At 34.6% G+C, this 20,665-nt stretch overlaps 1 protein-coding gene across 3 annotated transcripts; it reads left to right on the top strand.

The window, feature by feature from the left end:
- Positions 1-2,505: 2,505 nt before the first annotated feature.
- Positions 2,506-19,840, top strand: LOC114396090 (ribonuclease II, chloroplastic/mitochondrial). Of its 3 annotated transcripts, none has more exons than XM_028357979.1 (14): positions 2,508-2,930; positions 5,429-5,588; positions 5,722-5,835; positions 5,935-6,012; positions 6,082-6,213; positions 7,775-7,996; positions 11,407-11,589; positions 12,557-12,619; positions 12,734-12,840; positions 12,923-13,072; positions 13,746-13,905; positions 16,479-16,874; positions 18,260-18,484; positions 19,163-19,840. In XM_028357979.1, exons 1-14 carry the CDS (start codon positions 2,695-2,697, stop codon positions 19,286-19,288), a joined length of 2,352 nt encoding a protein of 783 aa, XP_028213780.1. In that variant the 5' UTR covers positions 2,508-2,694; the 3' UTR covers positions 19,289-19,840. The 3 variants fall into 3 exon arrangements, with proteins under 3 accessions (XP_028213781.1, XP_028213780.1, XP_028213779.1); XM_028357978.1 differs by having other exon boundaries at positions 11,404-11,589; XM_028357980.1 differs by lacking the exon at positions 16,479-16,874 and having other exon boundaries at positions 2,506-2,930; positions 11,404-11,589.
- Positions 19,841-20,665: the final 825 nt, after the last annotated feature.

Raw genomic sequence — 20,665 nt, 5'->3', positions numbered from 1 at the left:
TGAAAATTCTAGACATGGAGTTAAAGGAACTCGATGTCAAAACTGTCTTTCTCCATGGAAGATTGGAGGAAGATATTCTGATGCATCAATCTAGAGGTTTTGAGGTGGAAGTAAAAGAAAATTTTCTCTATATATTGAAGAGGTCTCTTTATGGGTTGAAGCAATCACTAAGGCAGTGGTACAAGAGATTTGATGAGTTCATTGTCTCTCATGTGTACATTAGAAGTCCCTATGACTAATGTGTTTATAATAGTAAGGTGGAGGATGGTTCCTACATCTATATACTACACTATGTGGATGACATGCTCATAGCATCTGAAAATTTGTTGCCAATTCAGAAGCTGAAGTCACTACTTAGTAGTTTTATATGAAGGACATGGGAGCTGCTAAAAATATTTTGGGCATGGAGATAAAGGGGGATCGAGTCCAAAAGAAGCTTTATCTATGCCAGAAGGAATACATAATTTTTTTGAGTTGTTTTAGGATGACATCTACAAAACCAGTGTGTACTCCTCTGACATCGTTTATTTGTCTATCTAAACTCAATACTACTCAATCCGAATCAGAGAAGGAGTACATGTCTCATGTTCCTTATGCAAGTGTTTTAGGTAGTCTCACGTATGCTATGGTATGCATTAGACCGGATCTAGCACAAGCAATCATTGTTGTGAATAGGTATATGGTTAATCTTGGGAATGAACATTGGCAAGTTGTGAAACATATATTCATGTACCTTAAGGGTACAACTGATATTGGACTTGTCTACCATGGAGACACATCTTGTGCTCTCAGTGGTTACTCAGATTCTAACTATGCTACAAATTTGGATGCAAGGATATCTATGATTGGGTACAATTCACGATTGACAACTCTCTTGTAGGTTGGAAGGCGACATTTCAGCCCACATTGATGGTTGTGGAAGAAGCGACAAAGGAAGGCATCTAGCTGAAGGGTTTGATTAGCAATATTGGGTTTTCACAGAAAAAGACTATCATTTTCTATGATAGTCTAATCCAATGTGTTTAGCCAAGGATCAAGTACATCATGAGAGGACTAAGAACATTGACATTAGATACCACTTCATCCATTCATAGAAGAGGGTCAAAGTCTAGAAAGTTGATACGATGGAGAATCCAACTCATATGTTCACAAAGCCTATTCCAAGAAATAAGTTCATGCATTGTATGGATCTACTAAACATAGATTGCTGAAAATGAACTCAGTACTTGTAATTCAAAAATATTATTGAACCAAGGTGGATATTGTTGATTGTTGAATGATGGACATTAGAGATAGGGTGAATGACATCCTTGGTTGTCTAATCCAGTATTCTTGTGTTCTATATTGGTCATCCAATCTTCTGTAATTTGGTAGAATGTTCAATTACATAGAAGGAAGCGTTCAGTCCGATGGTTCATTAACATAGATTATGTTGTAACTGCAACGGTAACGGTAACTATTTTTTTTCTTTCTATTGTAATAATTTTCGGTTCGACGGTTAGTTGTTATCTCCTTTATAAGGAGTTTTGTATTATGAGTTTAGAGAGCTTGAGCGTGTTTTGAACCCTACAATGTAAGTTTTGTTATTTGCAATAAACTTAACAATTTTGCGCGATATTTCTCTTCTCCTTTTATCATCTGAACTTTCCTATTTGAATAAAATTTCTTGAATCTTTTCCAACATAATCATTATCATTTGCCTTCTTATTTCTACAATTAATTCCTAATTTCTGCTTTTATCACAATCAATTTTCAATATCAAATCTTATTCAATCTATTCTAATTCTATTTAAATATGTGATTTCACTTGGTTAAATATAATTCATATGTGAAGAGAACGATATTTTACAATACCATGCACTTGTGATTTAGTTACTTAATCAAAACATGACTTAAGATACTTCATTAAAACATTTGTGATTAAGTAACTTAAGTCATGTTTTGATTTAGTTAAGTATTTGTTAAGTATTTTTTATTGTCAAATATTGTGTATTATTTTTTAAAACTTAAATTAGATTAATTATTTGTAATCATTAATCTAAATTTTACATGTTATAATTTGTAATAAACGTAAATTAAAATGATAATTTTATAATTTTAAAATATAGCAACAAACCTGCACGAGTTACCATATAGTTTTAAAAATCATTCCTATGTCAGGAATATTTTTTAACTGAGTTTCCACAAAACATTCCCATAGAATAGCAAGCGAGTGAGAATATGACTCTCCTAAGTTATTTTTTTTTACTGTAGTAAATCTATTTTACTCTTACTAAATCATTTAGTAGGATAAATATTTAAAATTTTAAGTAAAAATATTACGGTAATATTGGATCCAAAAAATCTTACTTAATTTTTAATCATTTTTAAGAATTATAATTCTCAAAATTTATGACTCTAGGAATAATGATCATCGGATATAAAGAAACAACTTTCCTTGTATCAAACGTCCTTAAGTAACAAAGGATAAGATTTAGTGAATTGCGCGCTTGCGGCTTGCGGCTTGCACATGACCTATCCAGTATAAAATTTTATCTGATTATCTGTTGTTTAAGAGCAAGCTCTTCCCCTTGAAATGGTACCGTAAACCCAAGCTTGACTCTGCACCACTCCACCCATGAAAGACAAAACCACCCTCACCACACCACTCTACACCACTCCACCCATGTTTTTCTGAACCCACTTATTTCTTTCATGATGGCCGTTCGAGCAGTGACCTCCTGCTCCCTCTTCCGCCCTTCCTCTCCGCCCCTCTTTTCCTCCGCCCTCCGTTTCTTCCCCTATCGCTCCCGCGGCCCCCCTTCCCTCTCTCTCCGCTATGGGGCCCACACCCAGACGCGCTCCGTCCAAAGCCTCTTCAACAGCCTCATGGAGGAGCTTCGAGCCGCGCGCAAACGCCGCCAGAAGCGCGTCTCCGCCGCCGCTTCCAAGTACCCTTCAACTCTCTCCCTCTCCCTCCCTCCCTAACTACGCTTATTGTCATATCTTCAATTCGAAATCGTGCAATATCTATTATGCTGTTTCTGGTTTAGAGGATGAAAATAGATGAATTTCTAAACTATAGTAGAGTGTAGGAGGTGTGAGACCTACATCGGACCCACACAATTTCTTCTTTATCTCTCTCTTCTCCCCTCAACCAAACACACTCTTAGAGTAAATATGTAGACTCGAAACGAAAGCTTGGCTTAATTGTGCAATATCTATTGGAGTAAATTACACGGACACCTCAAAGTTTCTTGAGATTGTAGCTAACCCCCCTTGCTTTGTTAACGTTTACAACAACCACCTTATATGAGTATACCGTGTAACGTTTTTCAAATAATTAAAGGGGTTAAAATAATACATAGGGGTGTTAGTGTAATGTTTTTCAAACAATGAAAGAAAAGGTATCGGAAGAAATTTAACTGTCAGTATAATTTACTCTGTCTACTTATATAATTATATGAGCTTCTTCGTGTTGTGTCTGGGTTTATGCAACATCTAAACGTAGGATTAATAGTTTGTTTATTAGCATAATTAAGCAGGTTATTGGTTTGGGATTTTGACATGATTTCTGATTAGTCGCTAGTGTAAAAACTTTTAGACTTGTAGTGCAAATCTATTGAACCTTTTCAAACAATTTGGATGCCTTGTCTGTCTCCAACCCCGCTTCCTAGTACCTTCCTCTCTCCCTTAAAATTGTGGGAGTAACTGTGTGTGTGCCTTAAAATTACAAACTGAAAATGAAACCTCGGCTTAATTATGCAAAATCTACTAATATAATTATATGAGCTTGTTCGTGTCGTGTTTGGGTTTATGCAATATTTAAATATTGGGTTGGGGATGTCATTTAAATAAGAATAGAGAATATATGTAATGTTAGAGTAAAACTAGTTTAAACCCACTAGGATTGACCTAGTGGTAGGGTTTTAGGTAGTTTGCACAATGTTCTAGTTCTTGTTTGGGGGGAGGGGGCAGAAATTTTTCTTTTCCATGTTATTTGATTTTCAAAAACTTGTTTCGATTAAGCAAAAAGAAAAATAAATAAGAAAGACATCTTAACAAAGAGAAAATGTGGATATCATGGTTGAACAGATCACTGCTTGTAACTGCTATGGGATTGGGAGCTGAGTGAAACCTTAATGTGGGTGTAGAATTGTGGATATGGATACATTAGGTGAGAAACTAAAGCTGGCAAATAGGATATTCACTAATGACACATGCAAATTCTGTGTTCTGGTTCTGTGCCTGACTTTACAGGAAGACATGGTTCAAATTATGCACTGTTGCGTGTGGACAACAGTTTTTTCTCCTCTTGTTTAAATCCCAATAATAACAATATATTGACTGTGATTGTTGTTGTCTCCTTTTTGGAGAAGAGTTTCTTAAATTTAAATCCAAGTTCTAACTTCTTAAATTTAATAAGTTATTTGTTTTGAGACTCTTAAGTGCTAAGTTCTGTAAAATAAAATGACTGTTTTATAAGATGGTGATATACATATCAACTAAGTTTAGTATCTTACACAATTCCATTTTTACTCCTAGATTATGGTCTTTATATATCTACCTTCCTGTAAATGATGCACTGCTTTCAATTAAACCCAAGACAACATTTTGATATGTTACAACATTACTGTATAACACAAAAAACATTAGTTTAAAAATATAGGGATATATTGTTTTGCTATTAAGGAAATTTCAAGTATTTTGTTATGCATGAATTTTAATGATGAGCATATTTTGAACTTTTGATCTTATTATCCCCAACCTACTCTCTCCACTTTGAATACGGAGTTTATAGTATCACGGCATAAATGTAACAAATTTTGTAACAACTATGGATATGATTGCTTAAATTAGTTGGTTGAAATAAATTATGTCATGGAATCCTTATAATATGAAAGCACTGATGGTTGTGGTTATAGAGTTTAGAAGCAAATACTGTTTGTTTTCTATGTGCACTATATTTCTTCAGATCAAGAGCTTGTTGGTCTCAACTTTTTGGTAGCATAAATTGGTTTTTATGGATTAATAATTTTCTTTTTTATGGTTTGTGGTTTAAAGAATATAAACAAAAGCCTGGCTTTTGTTTTTATTTTCAAGGTTCCAAAAATGGTTTTTTTTTTTAATTTTCTTTTAAAGGAGAAAGTGCAAAAGTAACAGCTGGATAATTTTCTGAAAACTTTTGGCAAGAAAGTTTTCTGGATGAGAAAGTAGTTATATCCAAAATTGGAAAATGTTTATGTTTTTGTTCTGTTTACAGGAAAGATTTTACTGAGATATAGTGGTTTCAAACATTTAATAACCTGGAAAACTATTTTATACTACCAAAAGTCACGTTGGATTTTGATTTTTGAAAACAACTGCTATGAAAAAAAGGAACGCTTGTGAATTTTTGTATAAAGCTTGATCTGGTATTTCCATTGATTTTTTTTTTTTATTGATTTAGCCGCATGGGATTGTTGAATGAAGAGCTTGCTGAAGATAGACTTGTGAACCATTCATTGCAAAAAGGGTTGCTTTTGGAATTCAAGAAGGATTCTGATAGAGTATTGCTAGCAGTTGCTCAGAGACCTGATGGCAAGAAGAACTGGATGGTTTCTGATCAGGTTCTAGTAGAAACAACATAATGCAGCATGTTTAATAGGTTGCTAGGTGTTGGAACTTCTCGCATTTTTATAAATGCCAAATATTGCTGGATTTTTGTATTGTCTAACTTTTTTTGGTTTTGTTGGGCCGAAGAATGGTTTCACTTCTTCCATCAAACCGCAGCAAGTGACATATATTGTTCCTGGTATTGACAATTTTGACCAAGCAGATATTGCAGATTTTGCTCAGAAGGCTCAGGATAATATGGTCAGTTCTAGTGTTCTACAATGGGGATGGTAACAGATAAGTCAAAATTTATAACTTGTTACATATGTCAATAACTAAATTCTGGATAATATGATACAGGACCCATCACTACTTGAATTTGCTTGGGTAGAGCTCCTTGAAAAGAATAAGTCTGTTACAGTTGAAGAGTTGGCTGAGGTAACATGATTCTTGACTAGATGTCAAAGCATGCTTTCTTTGTCCTTACATGAGTTGCTTGTTCTGCAGATAATTTTTGGCAGTACTGAGGCCCTTGAGAGCTATTCTGCGCATCTCTTGCTATCAAAAGACGAAGTATACTTTACTGTACTGGAGACTAAAGGATTTCGTTCCGTTTATGGCCCTCGACCAAGTGGGCAGGTAAATGTATTACTTTCACATGTAGAGTAGCTTTAAAAATTATGGATTTTTCATTACTCATAAGTTATGTAGCTCCTCTTTGGAGTATTTTCCTAACATATACACATGTTCTCCAAGGAGAGTTGTGGATTACTATAGGTGTTTTGCTTTTACTTGTTATATATTGTAAACTGGGGTAAGAGAATAGTAGTTTAAAACCAGTACTCATTGACACTAGGTAATATATGAGTCAACTATCTCAAAAACTTTGAAGTTGTAAGTGAAGATACATTGATGGTGTTATATCTTTGACTTGTCCGCTCACACAAGTATCCTTTGGACTTCTAGTGTAGATAATGACGGTGTCTAGGATCACTAGATCATTTGGTCATAGGTGGTCTGGTACCAAGTCTTCAACCAATTATCGCAAAAGTATAAATTGTTAGACGAAGACAAATCGCATTAATGATTTTATATTACATCTTAATTACTTTGCTATTTAAGTATTTAAACCAGACTTTTCCACAAGGTATAAACTATGAAGTACTACTCCTTTCAACTTTAAGAACATGCCAAAAATTGTTATTATTGTATCTCACTCATATTAATCGTATATTTTAAGATTTCTTTGACAATATTGCTGATGTGGAATAGGTTAGGCTTTAAGCCTTTATTTGTTGTAAGAATTGGGATCTTCTTAGGGACATTTCCCTAACAAATATGATGAGTGATTGGGCAACTTAGCATCTTTAGCTACATTGATGTTTTCTTTCTCTTTGCTGATTTTGTTCTTTTAGGGTAAGAAGAGAGTTCCTTATCCACCAAAATTTATGATAATTTATTTCTTCCATGATTGTTTTAGAAAGAGAGGGAAATTGCTTTGGGTAGGTAAGGCGATGCAGTGAGAGGTTTGTGCTGGTGGAGATTATATTCATTGCTTGTGCTTTGCTCATCATTTGAAGTGCTAACTCATGAAACTGTTAATTGGACAGTGATAGAACAAAAATTGATAAACTAATAAAATATAATATTGAACACTGAAATCACACACAATACAGCAATACATTTGTTGTCCTAGAGACCAAAGTCTTCTAAAGAGAGTATTTTCTATCCTCAAATTGCAAATAATTACACCCTGCCTAATTACGCATCCTAGTATCTACTTTCAAATATATACTCCTAATACATATCACATAACTATAAGCAACAATTTTATATGCACAGTTTCTTATACAGAATCTCTTTCTAATAGATTTTTTAACCAGATATATACTTCTAAATCCTAATGCATAACTTGCAGTTATTTTCTAGGCATAGCTATCATCATGCAGTTTCTAATACAGAAATGCTTTCTAATAGACTTGCTATTACAAAACCAGTTATTTTCTATCACATTCTCTTTATAATTGTCTACCTTCAAACCATTAATGGAACTAACTTAGATCTTAAATTTCACCACATAGCCATAAAAGTGTGATAACTTTTTAGTGTATGAGGCTGTGTTTATTCTTTTGGTTTTCTTTTCTAGTTATGACGAGACAAATGGAAATAATTATCCAAAAATTTATTTTTCAAAAGGCAGGTTGAGGAGCTTATTCATCAGAAGCTTGCAAAGGAGGCTGTTGAGAAAGAATTTCAGGAGTTTATTGAATTACTGGCCTCTGTGAAGTCAATGTCTTCACAAGACAAACCTCCAAAACATTCATGGACGAAGGATGAGAGAATTTGGAGCAGAATTGAGTCACTTGAAGCATATGCTATTGATGCATGTAAAAATGACGAACAAAGGAAAACGGCTGGGATGGTAACTTTTTCCCTCAAAGCATTGTTTTGATTTAATGTAGCATTATAGCAATTGGTGCTTGTCTTCAAGTATGCAAATAATATGAAAAGATGCTTTATTCCTCATGTGGTCATGGTTAAAGTCCAGAGACAAAAATTTCTGTACTTCTCTCAACCACTGGTCGTCCAACCTTATGGAATATTTTGGTTAATATGGGTTACACATATCTAGTATATGTGGTGGGGCTAATGTTGATCTTTAATTTTGTATTGGAGGGTGGTATATTAGGTGCATTGCACCTTTGTATAAATCACCAGCAGTACTTCTGGTGCTGCTGTGTTTATTATTAATAATATATAATATACCTTTTGCCTTCCAAAAAAAGAAATAGGAAAAGATAAGGAAATAGTGAAGGGGAGAATCTTTGCATGAGATCATTGAACATATGTTAATTAGACTATCTGTATATCTTTGTATACTTATGAATTGAATCGTATTCAATTCTAATACAAAGCCTATCCTAGTATTAGTTGTCAATTACTAAAGTAACATTTACTAACAATGAGAAAGGATGATCTTGGTGGATTCAGCTATCTCCTTGCTTGGAAGTTTAGTATAAAATCATTGAATAATAATGCATGTCTAGAATGTTGTTTGTTGTTCATGTCACCACAGTTGATAGAGGACTAAGGAGGAGACGTCAAGCTTTTCTTTTAGAATAGGAGTCTATGTTATTTGGGCCTTTTAGTGGCCTTTGTAATTGGCTTTAGTTTTATTAGCAAGCATGTGGTTAGCTTGTTGGGCCCAAGTACCAAATGGGCTTTGTTGGATATGGATATAAATAGAACTCTTAACATTTGTTAACTCAGATTTGGATGCAATAAAAAATTAGCTTGTGCTAAGTGAGAGGGTGTTCTCTCTTGGTTCTTGTGTAGAATCCTAAATTCTTATCAAAGAATTCATATTGTTTGTGGCATTGTTCATTTCCATTTCTCACCTCAATCCATTTTTTTCTTTTCTTCCACATGATTTCCTTTATTTTTGATCTGTTAAGATGCTGAATTGTGATCCAAGATTTCCATTTCATGGATCACAATTCAGCATCTTAACAGATAAAAATTAAAGGAAATCTTGTAGAAGTAAAGAAAAAAACGGATTGAGGCGAGAAATGGCAATGAACAATGCCAAAATTCCTAAAGATTGATAAGTTGAGGAGAATTCGTTTGCAAAGAATAGGAATTCTTTGATAAGAATTTAGGGTTCTACACAAGAACCAAGAGGGTGCACTTGACACAAGCTAATTTCTGATTTCATCCAAATCGGATTAACAAATGTTAAGAGTTCTATTTATATCCCTAACTAACAAAGCTCATTTGGCACTTGGGCCCAACAATCTAACCACATGCTTGCTAATGAAACTAAAGCCAATTACAAAGGCCACTAAAAGGCCCAAATTACACAGACTCCTATTCTAAAAGAGAAACATGAAGTCTCCTCCTTAGTCCTCTATCATACCCTCCTTGAAGAGAATTTGACCTCGAATTCAGCTCTTTATTACCCACATGAAAAGAAAACACAAGTATTAGTTTCAATGAAAAAAAAAATCCTACTTCTAAGGAGACGTGAAATCCTTGAAAAGGACAAATTTCTTATTATTTATGTGCTTACCTATCCATCCTCCTGGATCAAATACAAACACAAGGAAAGGAAACTACCAAATGATGTTAAATGGAAATGGTTTCTTCTCTTGGATCTTGGGCCCTTTAGCACAAATTCCATAGCTAAGTGAATCCAATGAGGATTAAAAACAAGTAAAGAAATTCCCAAATCATGAACTAAAAATGAAAGCACATCATGCCTCATGCAATGCTCAAAGAAATATTCATGCCTTAATAAACTCTCACCAAGAGTTCCTCTAATTAATGGATCATGCAGATCAAATTTAGGCTAAAAAAATGTAACATCTTTCAACATATGTTTTTCATGCTTAGAGAACTCATAATTTTCATTTTCCTCATAAACAACAAAACACAGAGGAAGACTCATCATGATTACCCAAGTCTAATTAATGTACATTAATCTCAAAATTCAAGGACTTAATGCCATGACCTAAAACAAGATTATGGAAATCATATGCATCTAGCTCATCACAAGTATCATGCAAATCAATAATTAACACATGTTGCATATCAATCAAAACATTAGGCCTAGAGATGAGATGATTCAAAATCTTCTTCTCCCAATGGTTTCCTTGATTCTCATGTGCATCCACCTCTTCTCCAAGTTGCCTTGCCCATTGATCCTTGATGAACAATTCTTCCTTAGGCATCAAAACAAAAGACTTTGCATGGTTAGATGCTCAAACAAAATTACAATAAGAATTAGGTTCATCATTCAACAAGTGCAGAATTGACTCTAAATTGGAAACAAGTTTGGACATGCAAAGACAGCAAAAACTGACGCATAAAAAGAAGCTCAAAGGAACAATTTTATCATGGACCAATCAGATTTAAGCACACATACAGGAAAAACGAAATTTGACACAAGGAATCTAAGCACAGAGATGAAACAAAAAGACATAACTATAATAATATGGCACTGAACAGCTTAGCCATTAATGACACAAAAGCAAATCTGGATCAAGACAAAGCAGGCACAGCTAGATCAAAAGTCACAAACCTGATTGCACAATGTTAAGCACCTGGACACTCAGATATTGGAATGGAAAAGACAGACAATAAATCTGAATGCACTGCTTCAGATTTATATTGGATAGGGATTGAATTCGATGCACACTGAACATATTGTGACACAAGCAGCAAGAAAGTTCCTAGATCAAAATCCAACATGTGTTTTCTTTTGCCAACAAAAATTCATGAACCAACAAACTCAAGAATAATGTTGAAATCCTTGCTCTGATTACCAAATGATGAGAATCCCTTTTCATGGATCACAATTCAGCATCTTAACAGATCAAAATTAAAGGAAATATCGGTGAAGAAAAGAGAAAAACAGATTGAGGTGAGAAATGGAAATGAACAATGCCACAATCCCTAAGGATTGATTAGTTGAGGAGAATTCGCCGTAAAGAATAGGAATTCTTTGATAAGAATTTGGGGTTCTACACAAGAACCAAGAGAGAACACTCTCTCACTTAGCACAAGCTAGTTTCTGATTTCATCCAAATCTGACTTAACAAAATGTTAAGAGTTCTATTTATATCCCTTACTAACAAAGACCATTTGGCACTTGGGCCCAACAAGCTAACCACGTGCTTGCTAACAAAACTAAAGCCAATTACAAAGGCCACTAAAAGGCCCAAATTACGTAGATTCCTATTCTAAAAGAAAAACTTGAAGTCTCCTCCTTTGTCCTCTATCAACAGTTGACTTTCTTGATATTCTAATAAATTAATCTTCTGTTACTAGCAGGTACTTAAAGAAATGGGTTTGGCAAAAACAGCATCTTCAGCTGTAAAACTTCTGATAGATATTGGATATTTTCCTGTACATATCAATCTTGATCTGTTGAAGTTGGGAATTCCCACTGATCATTCAGATGAAATCATATCGGCTGCTCAAAGTCTTTTATTGGACTCATCTGATCCAGACGAGGTGGGTTTCATTTGCTTGACAACATTGCTCAAATATGAGGTCAATTATATATGTTTTCATGGCTGGATTTTTTATGATGGTATTTTAAGTTACATAGAATTAAGATTTCGAAATTTGTTGACATTACTATTATTATTATCATTATTATTATTATTAATTCCCATCCTTTGAAACCAAATACTACAAAGTATAGAGTTGAAGCACACTGAGATTTGTAGATTGTTAATGAGGGTTTAAGCTGTCTTATGTTGTTAAAGGGTAACAAGAAAATTTGTTATGAATAATTTTTCTTATAAATACTTTTGTCAACAATTAGTCATTAACTGTTTATTTTTAATATGCTATTGCATGGTATCAATATCTTGCAGTTACATGGTATCAATATCTTTATTTTCAGTTATGTGTATAGTGTTGAGAAAGGATATTGTTTGGATTAAATTGCATGGTAGGGGCTTGAATCCCATATTGGAAGTATGAGATTCTAGTGTGGGGTTTATAAGGTCTTGACTCTCCAACTACACTGGCCAGCTTTTGTATTTAGGTTCTCCAAAGATTCTTATTAGATATTGTTAGATGTTTAAAGTTGAATATCTAAGATTGCTACATGCATTTAACCTAGGGCATTAATCATACCTAGGATTTAGGAATTTGAGTTGTTGTCATACAAACATGGTAATTTTAAATATCTAGATTTCTTATTCCCCATTGTCTTACTCCCTTTCATGATGTTTATGTACCTAATTCCTGTTTATATACCTAACTCCTGTAGAAGGATGGATTAAAAAAATTCTTCTGCTAAATACTTGAACTTTACAGCTGTTCTGGGTGTTTTAAATTGCTGTAGATGCTGGACTCTAAAACTTTTCTTACATGTTGTTCTACTTTACTGCTGTAATTATTCTAATCATTATTTGATCACATCTTAATATTTTTGGTAGATAATCATTTTGTGTTTTACTATGTTCAGATTGATAGGAAGAATCTTACCGATTTAAAGGTCTATGCCATTGATGTTGATGAGGCTGATGAGGTGAACAATAAATCCTTTCTATAATTGGTTTGGTTGAGATTCTTTCAAGTGTTTCTCCATTTATCTTAGTTAGGAAGCTTATTATTTTATTAACTGATGATCCATAATATGTAGCTTGATGATGCTTTGAGTGCAACAAAGTTGCAAGATGGTCGGATTAAAGTGTGGATACATGTTGCAGATCCAACTAGATATGTTCAACCTGGAAGTATTGTGGACAGGTATCTGGCTGAGATTCAATGAGATATTTAATTGAATATTTGGTGTTGTGTGTTCCTCTATAATGTGCTTCATGGCTTGCAGGGAGGCTATGAGAAGAGGAACTTCTGTTTTCTTGCCCACTGCTACATATTCTATGTTTCCAGAAAATCTTGCCATGGGGGGCATGAGTTTGAGACAAGGAGAGCTTTGTAATGCAGTTACTGTATCAGTTGTGCTGCATAATGATGGCAGGTAAATTTAAATGCACTGTTCCATTGTGTGGTAGAAATTCACCTGATTTACTAGGAGTATAACATCACATTAGAAAGTGAGATAATCTGTTAGGACCTGTCATGAAGCGTGGATTGTGAAATGGCCAAATGGGGGTGGGAGTTGTTGGAGGTAACAATAGAACTCCATATTTGTTAGGTTGGAGGAGTAAGGGGGTTGTTGAAGCCTATAATAGGGTAGGGGATGGTTTGAAGTTTGAACAAAATTGACTAGCAAAACCTTTATTTTTTTTATCTTCTTTTGTTTAATTTATGTGAATGTGCTGTGATGGCCAACTCATTTTAAATTTGAATTTGTTCCTCAGCTCTCTATTTTTCATAACTAAGTTTAATTTCAGTAGCCCACCAGGTAAAATGTACATGCACTTTGTTCATGTTTCAAACCTAAAGGCTCGTGCTGCATTAGGGATGTGCTAAATATATAAAGCTGTTTAAATTTTGCTCACTTAACAGCTTAAGTCTGTTTTTCTTTTTAACTTTATACTCATGTCCTGGATCATTAATTTCCTTTTCAGTTCTTTTTTCTTTCCTTTCCCTAGGGTGATTCCTAGTCCTCAACCCCTGCTTCTATAAATGAATCTTCTGTCCTAAGTAATTGTAGTAATAATAATAGATGTTCTATGTGGGTGTAACAGCATTGCAGAATATTCAGTGTTTAACTCAGTGATTAAACCAACATACATGCTTACATATGAGAGTGCATCTGAGCTACTCCATTTGAACCTTCAGGAGGAGGGTGAACTCAGAATTTTGTCTGAGGCTGCAAACCTTCGTTCAAATTGGCGCCGTCAGCAGGTAGGTTGTAATTTGTTCTTTTGACTCGGGCATATAAAATTGTGTTTTGAGGAATTTGGGTTTTTTCTTTCTTCCTTTTGATAAAAGGAATTGATTCTTCGCTTAGGTCACACAATTTGCTATAATTTGAAAATTCACATATCTTGTATACATTTGAGGAAGGTTTTCCATTTAACTTTATCAATGATTCACAAATTATGACATTGCAGATTTCAAAACTGTAAATAAATCATAACCTGAGACCTGTTAATTAAATTGTCCAATAATATTTATATTTGTCTAGGCTCTTTGGTCCATCCCATGGAACTTGGTATTAAATTGTGCAACAACAATGTTTGTAGTTTGTTCTGGAGCTTTTGTCCATCTCATGTAACTCAGAAGTTCGTTACCCTCGGATAAGTGATGAAAACTTGCTTTGCTATTTTATATTTTGTTATTTAGCAAAGCAACCACAAATACTGTAAAATTGTATTATGCTCAGATGGATGTAATTTTTACCTGTTTGTTTTCTATGCTGTAGAAAAGCTTTTTTGATCTAATGTACCGAGAGGCTATGAAATGTTTTTAAACATTTTTTTTTACTCAACATGCATAGTTAGAAACATTCTGAGATTTTATAGGAAAGTTTGTACTCTATATTGACTCTAATTAAATAATAGGTTTATCTGAATGCTTGAATGAATAATTTGGCTTAGTGATTGAAACACATGCATGTGAATTCATAAAGCAATGTGGAATTAGCTATATATATATATATATATATATATATATATTTATATGTTGGAGATTCCACATAGACTAGTGATATGGCTAAAATAGAGTATAAAAATGAGCCGCAAACTTCACCTTTCAAGCTAGTTTTGTAGGGTTGAGTTAGGTCCATAACCCACTTTCTAAGATGGTAAAAAAGCATTTTTTAGATCCATTGGTCGCTCACTTATGTTTATCACGCTTCAGCTGGATAGTCTTCAGCGTGATGGGGAGTATTGGAAAGCCGCCTGAATTGCAGTTATCCCTAGCCCATCATAGTTGTGGTGGGTAGCCATGGGTAAAGAATGGTGTGCTGAAATCCCACATCGGCTTTAGTGCTATGATATATAAGTGAGAAGCAATCCTCACCTTACAAGTCGGTTTTGTAAGGTTGAGTTATGTCCCAAGCCCACTGTATAGCAATTTTTTTTTTGAGTGGCAAGAAATTGACAAACATTGAGACATTTTATGTATTACTTTGTCGGTCTATCTATACTGTACTCAATCTGTATGTCTACTAAATCAACCTATATAGTTAATTTTGTGCTAAATCCATGAGAAAACTAAGTCAACCTATATAGTTAATCCTGTACTGAGTTAACTGTGGATCCTACACACTGATACGAGCTGACCAGTGCAAGGTGGTGGTGGACGACGTAATGTGTGTCAATCTTGAAGAGTGTGCAAGCAAGGAGTGCTCCTAGATCACCACTGTAGGAGAATGCTCCTCCGGTGTGAATGAGAAACACCTCTAGAATAAATGGACAACCCCTGCCTCAAGGCCGAGATTCCAACGCCAAGCCTTGAATAATTCCATTTCACTCTCGAAGAAACCATAAACGAGTTTCGAGAAGAATGCAGGGGGAGCCATTCACATCGAGAAGCAGCCACTGTGGTGTGGTTCGTGTTAGTACTTACACTTGCATGGGTTATCTGCTGCCCCGGTTTGATGTTGTATTGCAATGGGTTTGGTGGTTATGCTCAACTCACTGACACCAGGGCCAGGATCTACTCTCAAGATATGGTGTGGACTGCTCCGCTCGCTACATGCTGCACTTGGATCCTCACTAAGTGAAGAATCACTCCATTTAGAGCATGCTCGTCTTGGCCGCATGCACTGCAAGATTTCTATTATGCTTGTGGAGCAAATCACTGCATATACTGTTAAGGAAAGGAGCGATGGCAACATATACTGTTGCCAGCCAATCTCAAGTCCTGCTTCACTTCAGTTAGGATCCATGTGCAGCATGTAGTGAGTGGAGTAGTCTAATACACACATTGAGAGAAGATCCTGGCCCAGGTGCTAGTAAGTTGAGTGTAATCACCGAACCCATAGCATTACAAGATCAAACTGAGTCATCAGATAAGTACTGACATGAACCACAGTGGCTGATTCTCCTCTGACATGAATGGCTCCCCTTGCATTTCTTCTTGAACCTCGTTTGTGGTTTCTTCTTCTCGGAGAGAAGTAAAATGATTCAAGGCTTGGCGGAGAAATTCCGGCCTTTAGGCAGGGATGGTCCATTTGTTTTTTTGGAGGTGTTTCTCATTCACATTGGAGCAACATTCTCCTATGGTGGTGTTCTCCTTGGAGCACTCCTCACTTGCACACTCCTCAAGCTTGATGCACATGACGCCGCCCACCTCCACCCTGCGCCGGCCGGCTCGTGTCAGTGTGTAGGATTCATTCTTTAAATATAGTCAACTCAGTATAGGATTGCCTATATAGGTTGATTTAGCATAAAATTGCCTATATATATATATATTATTGAGAATTAATAGCCTCTGATATGTAAACATTTCCTTTCCCTGCCGTTGTTCAGGGCGCGATTGAGACAGCAACATTAGATACTCGCATTAAAGTGTCTAATCCAGAGGATCCAGAGCCATCAATGAAACTTTATGTGGAAAACCAGGCAGACCCTGCAATGCGATTAGTCTCTGAGATGATGATACTTTGCGGTGAAGCTGTTGCCACATTTGGATCTCGGAATGACATTCCTTTACCATACAGGGGACAGCCCCAATCAGATATGAATGTTTCTGAATTTTCCCATCTCCCAGAAGGACCTGTTAGGAGCTTTGCACTGGTCAGAGTAATGCGTGCTGCTGAAATCGATTTCAGGAAGCCAGCACGCCATGGTGTTTTGGGGATTCCTGGTTACGTTCAGTTTACATCCCCCATCCGTAGATATTTGGATCTTCTTGCTCATTATCAGGTAAGTCATTTTCAATTTTATAATTTGCAGTTATAATAGATTGCAGAAGGTGATGCTTGCTATGAAACTCTTATTTTTAAAATCTGCAAGAATCAGCAAAGTCAAATGAAATGAAAAATATCGTGATACATGCTCCCTTCACCAAGGGACAGGATGCAGACTATGCAAACACTGGAGCCATTGAATTTTGTTTTCTACTTGTGTTTGGAAGAATATAGATATACAAAAAATTTCACTGATGTATAAAATTCTTTTATGGGATCTATTGATCTAACTAGGTAATGATTACATCTAAAGTCCTTATTGGATTAATAAAAATACTACAGGTAAAATCAAACAAGCTAATTTTTTTATCAGCATGCAATTTTTCTTAGAGTTCTGGGGTGTAACTTTTTTTTGTACAAGAAGGTTCCAATGGTTCTGGGGTGTACTTGGTTGAAGTTAAATGCCCGTATCATATTTAAGGATACCTATTTACCTGTAGTTGTGTTTTGAGATATACATCTACTATATTCAAAGACTGGACAGCTTTGTTGAATTTCTTGTTATCTTTTTTTTTTTGTTTACTTATTTTTTTCTTCTCTCTCTGTATCTCTCTCTTTTGAGAATTTCTTTCCCTTCCCTATATTGTACTCTGTTCTCATTAATAAGGTTCAATTACCTAATTCATTAGGATTAAGGAAAGCAGTTAATTTTTTATAGCAATAAATTTGTTCTAAATGTATATATTTCCCTAAAAATACCATTGTCATTAATGCTTCTCTTTCTCCTAAATGTTTGTCAATACAACCCCTCTCATATTTAATTAGGGTATTTTAGTATAAAAATAATTACTGCAAGGGATATTATGGATTGGGTCTTATGAAAAGAAACAATATCACTTTTAATTTAAGTCTTATAAATAGGAACGGAGGTAATACTTTGTTTGCTTGTGACCTTTATACGCCGTATGAGAGTGTGTCCATTCCATAGTCATAATCCACTTGTAACTTTTTATCTCATTTATTTTCCTTTTTTGCATTAACTATTTACTAATACCTTTTGGGTTTCCTTAGATGAGTTACTTATAGTTGGGAAATAAAATGCCATTTGACATTTATATGCATGTAATATAAGTACTAATTGGATTTATTTATGCAAGGCATACAACCTAGAATACTTGATTTTAATAATTCATGTTTTGGTCTTTAGATGTTTGGATTTGCAAGTTACTGAGATATTTTTTTTTTCTTTTTTTGTGGGCTTTGCTTCCTAACCACCTTGTAGAAGTGTTTCAATAAAGTATAATTGGTATGCTTATATTAGTATACTACTACATTTTGGTATTTTCTTTAAGACATTTTGCTGTCTCTGTTTTGATTGTCTGGAATGTTTGTTTTCTTTAGGTAAAGGCATTCCTTAGAGGCAAGCCTCCACCCTTTACAGCTGGTAAGCTTGAAGGGATAGCAGCTGTTGTAAATGAGAATGTTAGAACAGTGAGGAAACTCTGCAGCAGCAGTCTTCGGTACTGGATATTAGAATATTTACGAAGACAACCAAAAGAGAGAACATATCGTGCATTGGTCCTTAGATTTTTGAAAGATCGAATTGCAGCTCTATTGTTGCTTGAGGTAAGCACTAGGCAGCTAATGGTTCCTGTATAATCTGTTTGACTCTCCATGCCATTTGTTGATTGCCCTAGTACAAAATCTCAGTGTATAAAACATCCAAGATGGGCTAGTTGCATCTGTGATTAGTTAGTTAGGGATGACTTTACTTTTTTTTAGATCAGTGGTGAAATGTAATCTCAATCATCTTATTAATCTGCGAGGAATGATGAATTAATTTCTTTGGTTACCTTCTCCAGATTTACTGGAATACAACATAATTATAGGGATACCCACTTCTGTGATCGAATTTTACTATTTTTTAGTAGTTACACTTGGATTGAGATTTTTATTCAGTTAATAACTGAATATTTAATTTGGCCGTTCTTATGCCAGTGCACACTTCTCACAGGGTTGTTTTGTTTGGAGGTAATTTCTAGTTTGTTAAAAATATTTGCAAAGAAAAAATGGTTTTTCAAACTGATGGATGACTCATTGTCCAAATAATACAGATATTAAAATTGGTATTATAATATTTCTCACCCTTGTCAGTTTCTTGTTTTACTTGGCTATGCTTATGGCTATGTTTAGTCCTCATAGATATTGCTTTTACCAGTGTCTTGCCCCATGTTTAATGTGGTGAAAAGATGCAAATTATGATATTTTCTTGTTTTGAATTCCTAATGTGATTTCTATTTGCAGGTTGGATTTCAAGCTTCTGCCTGGATCCCTGTAGGAATGCAGATAGGGGATGAAGTAGAAGTTAAGGTGGAAGAAGCACATCCACGTGATGATATTCTATTTCTGAAGGAGGTTGTAAAAGAGTGATGAGCTAAGATAGGATTTTGAATAGGCTTTATCATTGTTCAACGATTTATTCAATAGGGTAAACATCTTTCCGCATCCCAAATCCACTCAATTTGGCTGGTAGGATGCAGCCTCCTTCCTGGTCTATTGCATGGAAGAGAGATCACACTTTCACTGGCAGAATTTCATCATTTGAAACATTGTTAAGTGGTTCAAATCAAATCTTGAAGTGTCATTTCTAGCAGAGAAGTTCATGGATGTAATAGCCAACAAGTGTACAGTCCTTCAAACATTTTCTCCAACCATAGTCACATGAGGTCTATCGGTTTTGTTCCTCACTTGAGCAAGTAATTTTGCCCATTCACCTGATTTGGTGTAGTAGTAGTAGTATATGGTTGGCCTTACAATTCATATGAAGATCTAAGTGAGCTTTCATTGTAATATCACATTCTTCGTGCAATAACATCCGAAAATCTAGAGTTTCAGTACTGCGGGTGATTACGCGGAAGAGACATTTTTACATGATATACGCTTACACCCAGTTTCCCATATACCACTATAATTGATCATGAAGGGCTAAAATTGTGGAATACAAGCGATGTCATCTCAAATGATCATTGCATTATGTAACTGTTCATAACATTTGCATTCAGGGGCTAAGAATATTTGGAGACATTTGTTCCTACTACTAACAATTTCTAGGTGTCTTTAGATTAGAGTTTGTAAACTTTATTTTAGATCATTTTGGTTAAAAATTAGATTTGAGTGAATGGAGCAAAAAATAAAAATAAAAAGAAATTCAATTTTAAAACATTTATTCGAAAAGTAAATTTATCTTTCTGTTATTAAAACATAAATTTTGAAATAATTTAGTTTGTATGTTAATTTTTAGAGTAACTCTATTTAAATAGGGACATCCTAATAACTTTTAAGAGAAAAAAAATGTATTATTTTATCCCAGTCAGTCAAACTTGATTTTAGTTTCTATGTTAATTTTTAGAGTAACTCTATTTAAATAGGGACATCCTAATATCTTTAAGAGAAAAAAAAATGTATTATTTTATCCCAGTCAGTCAAACTTGATTTTGGTTTTTGTATTTTCAAATTGATGAATTTAGGGCTTGCTTGGTTCACTGTTTTCTATTTTTATTTTCAAAGAAAATTGAAAATACAACTCACAATGTTTGATTTTAATTTTAGAAAATGTTTTCTTTAAAAATGCTTTTGAAAGAAACTCAAATTTGAAAAAAAAAAATAGATCATTTTCAGTATTTTAAAAAATACACCCTTTCAAAATGTAGTGACAATATAGTAGTTATTTGATATTTTTCTTCTTTTCGTTTAGACGTGCCCATTCTCTATTCAACTTTCCCTCAATTCCAATTTTCTCGTGACCTA

The sequence above is a fragment of the Glycine soja genome, chromosome 18 (assembly GCF_004193775.1).
Source record: "Glycine soja cultivar W05 chromosome 18, ASM419377v2, whole genome shotgun sequence".
Lineage (NCBI taxonomy): Eukaryota > Viridiplantae > Streptophyta > Magnoliopsida > Fabales > Fabaceae > Glycine > Glycine soja.
This window is presented reverse-complemented; position numbering and strand designations above follow the sequence as displayed.

Bases quoted from the DNA above. Each gene is read 5' to 3' on its own strand.
- LOC114396090 (XM_028357978.1), top strand. From the start codon at position 2,695: ATGATGGCCGTTCGAGCAGTGACCTCCTGCTCCCTCTTCCGCCCTTCC. The intron at 6,214-7,774 runs GTAAATGTATTA...TTCAAAAGGCAG, and splicing joins GCCCTCGACCAAGTGGGCAG to GTTGAGGAGCTTATTCATCA. The intron at 13,906-16,478 runs GTAGGTTGTAAT...GCCGTTGTTCAG, and splicing joins CAAATTGGCGCCGTCAGCAG to GGCGCGATTGAGACAGCAAC.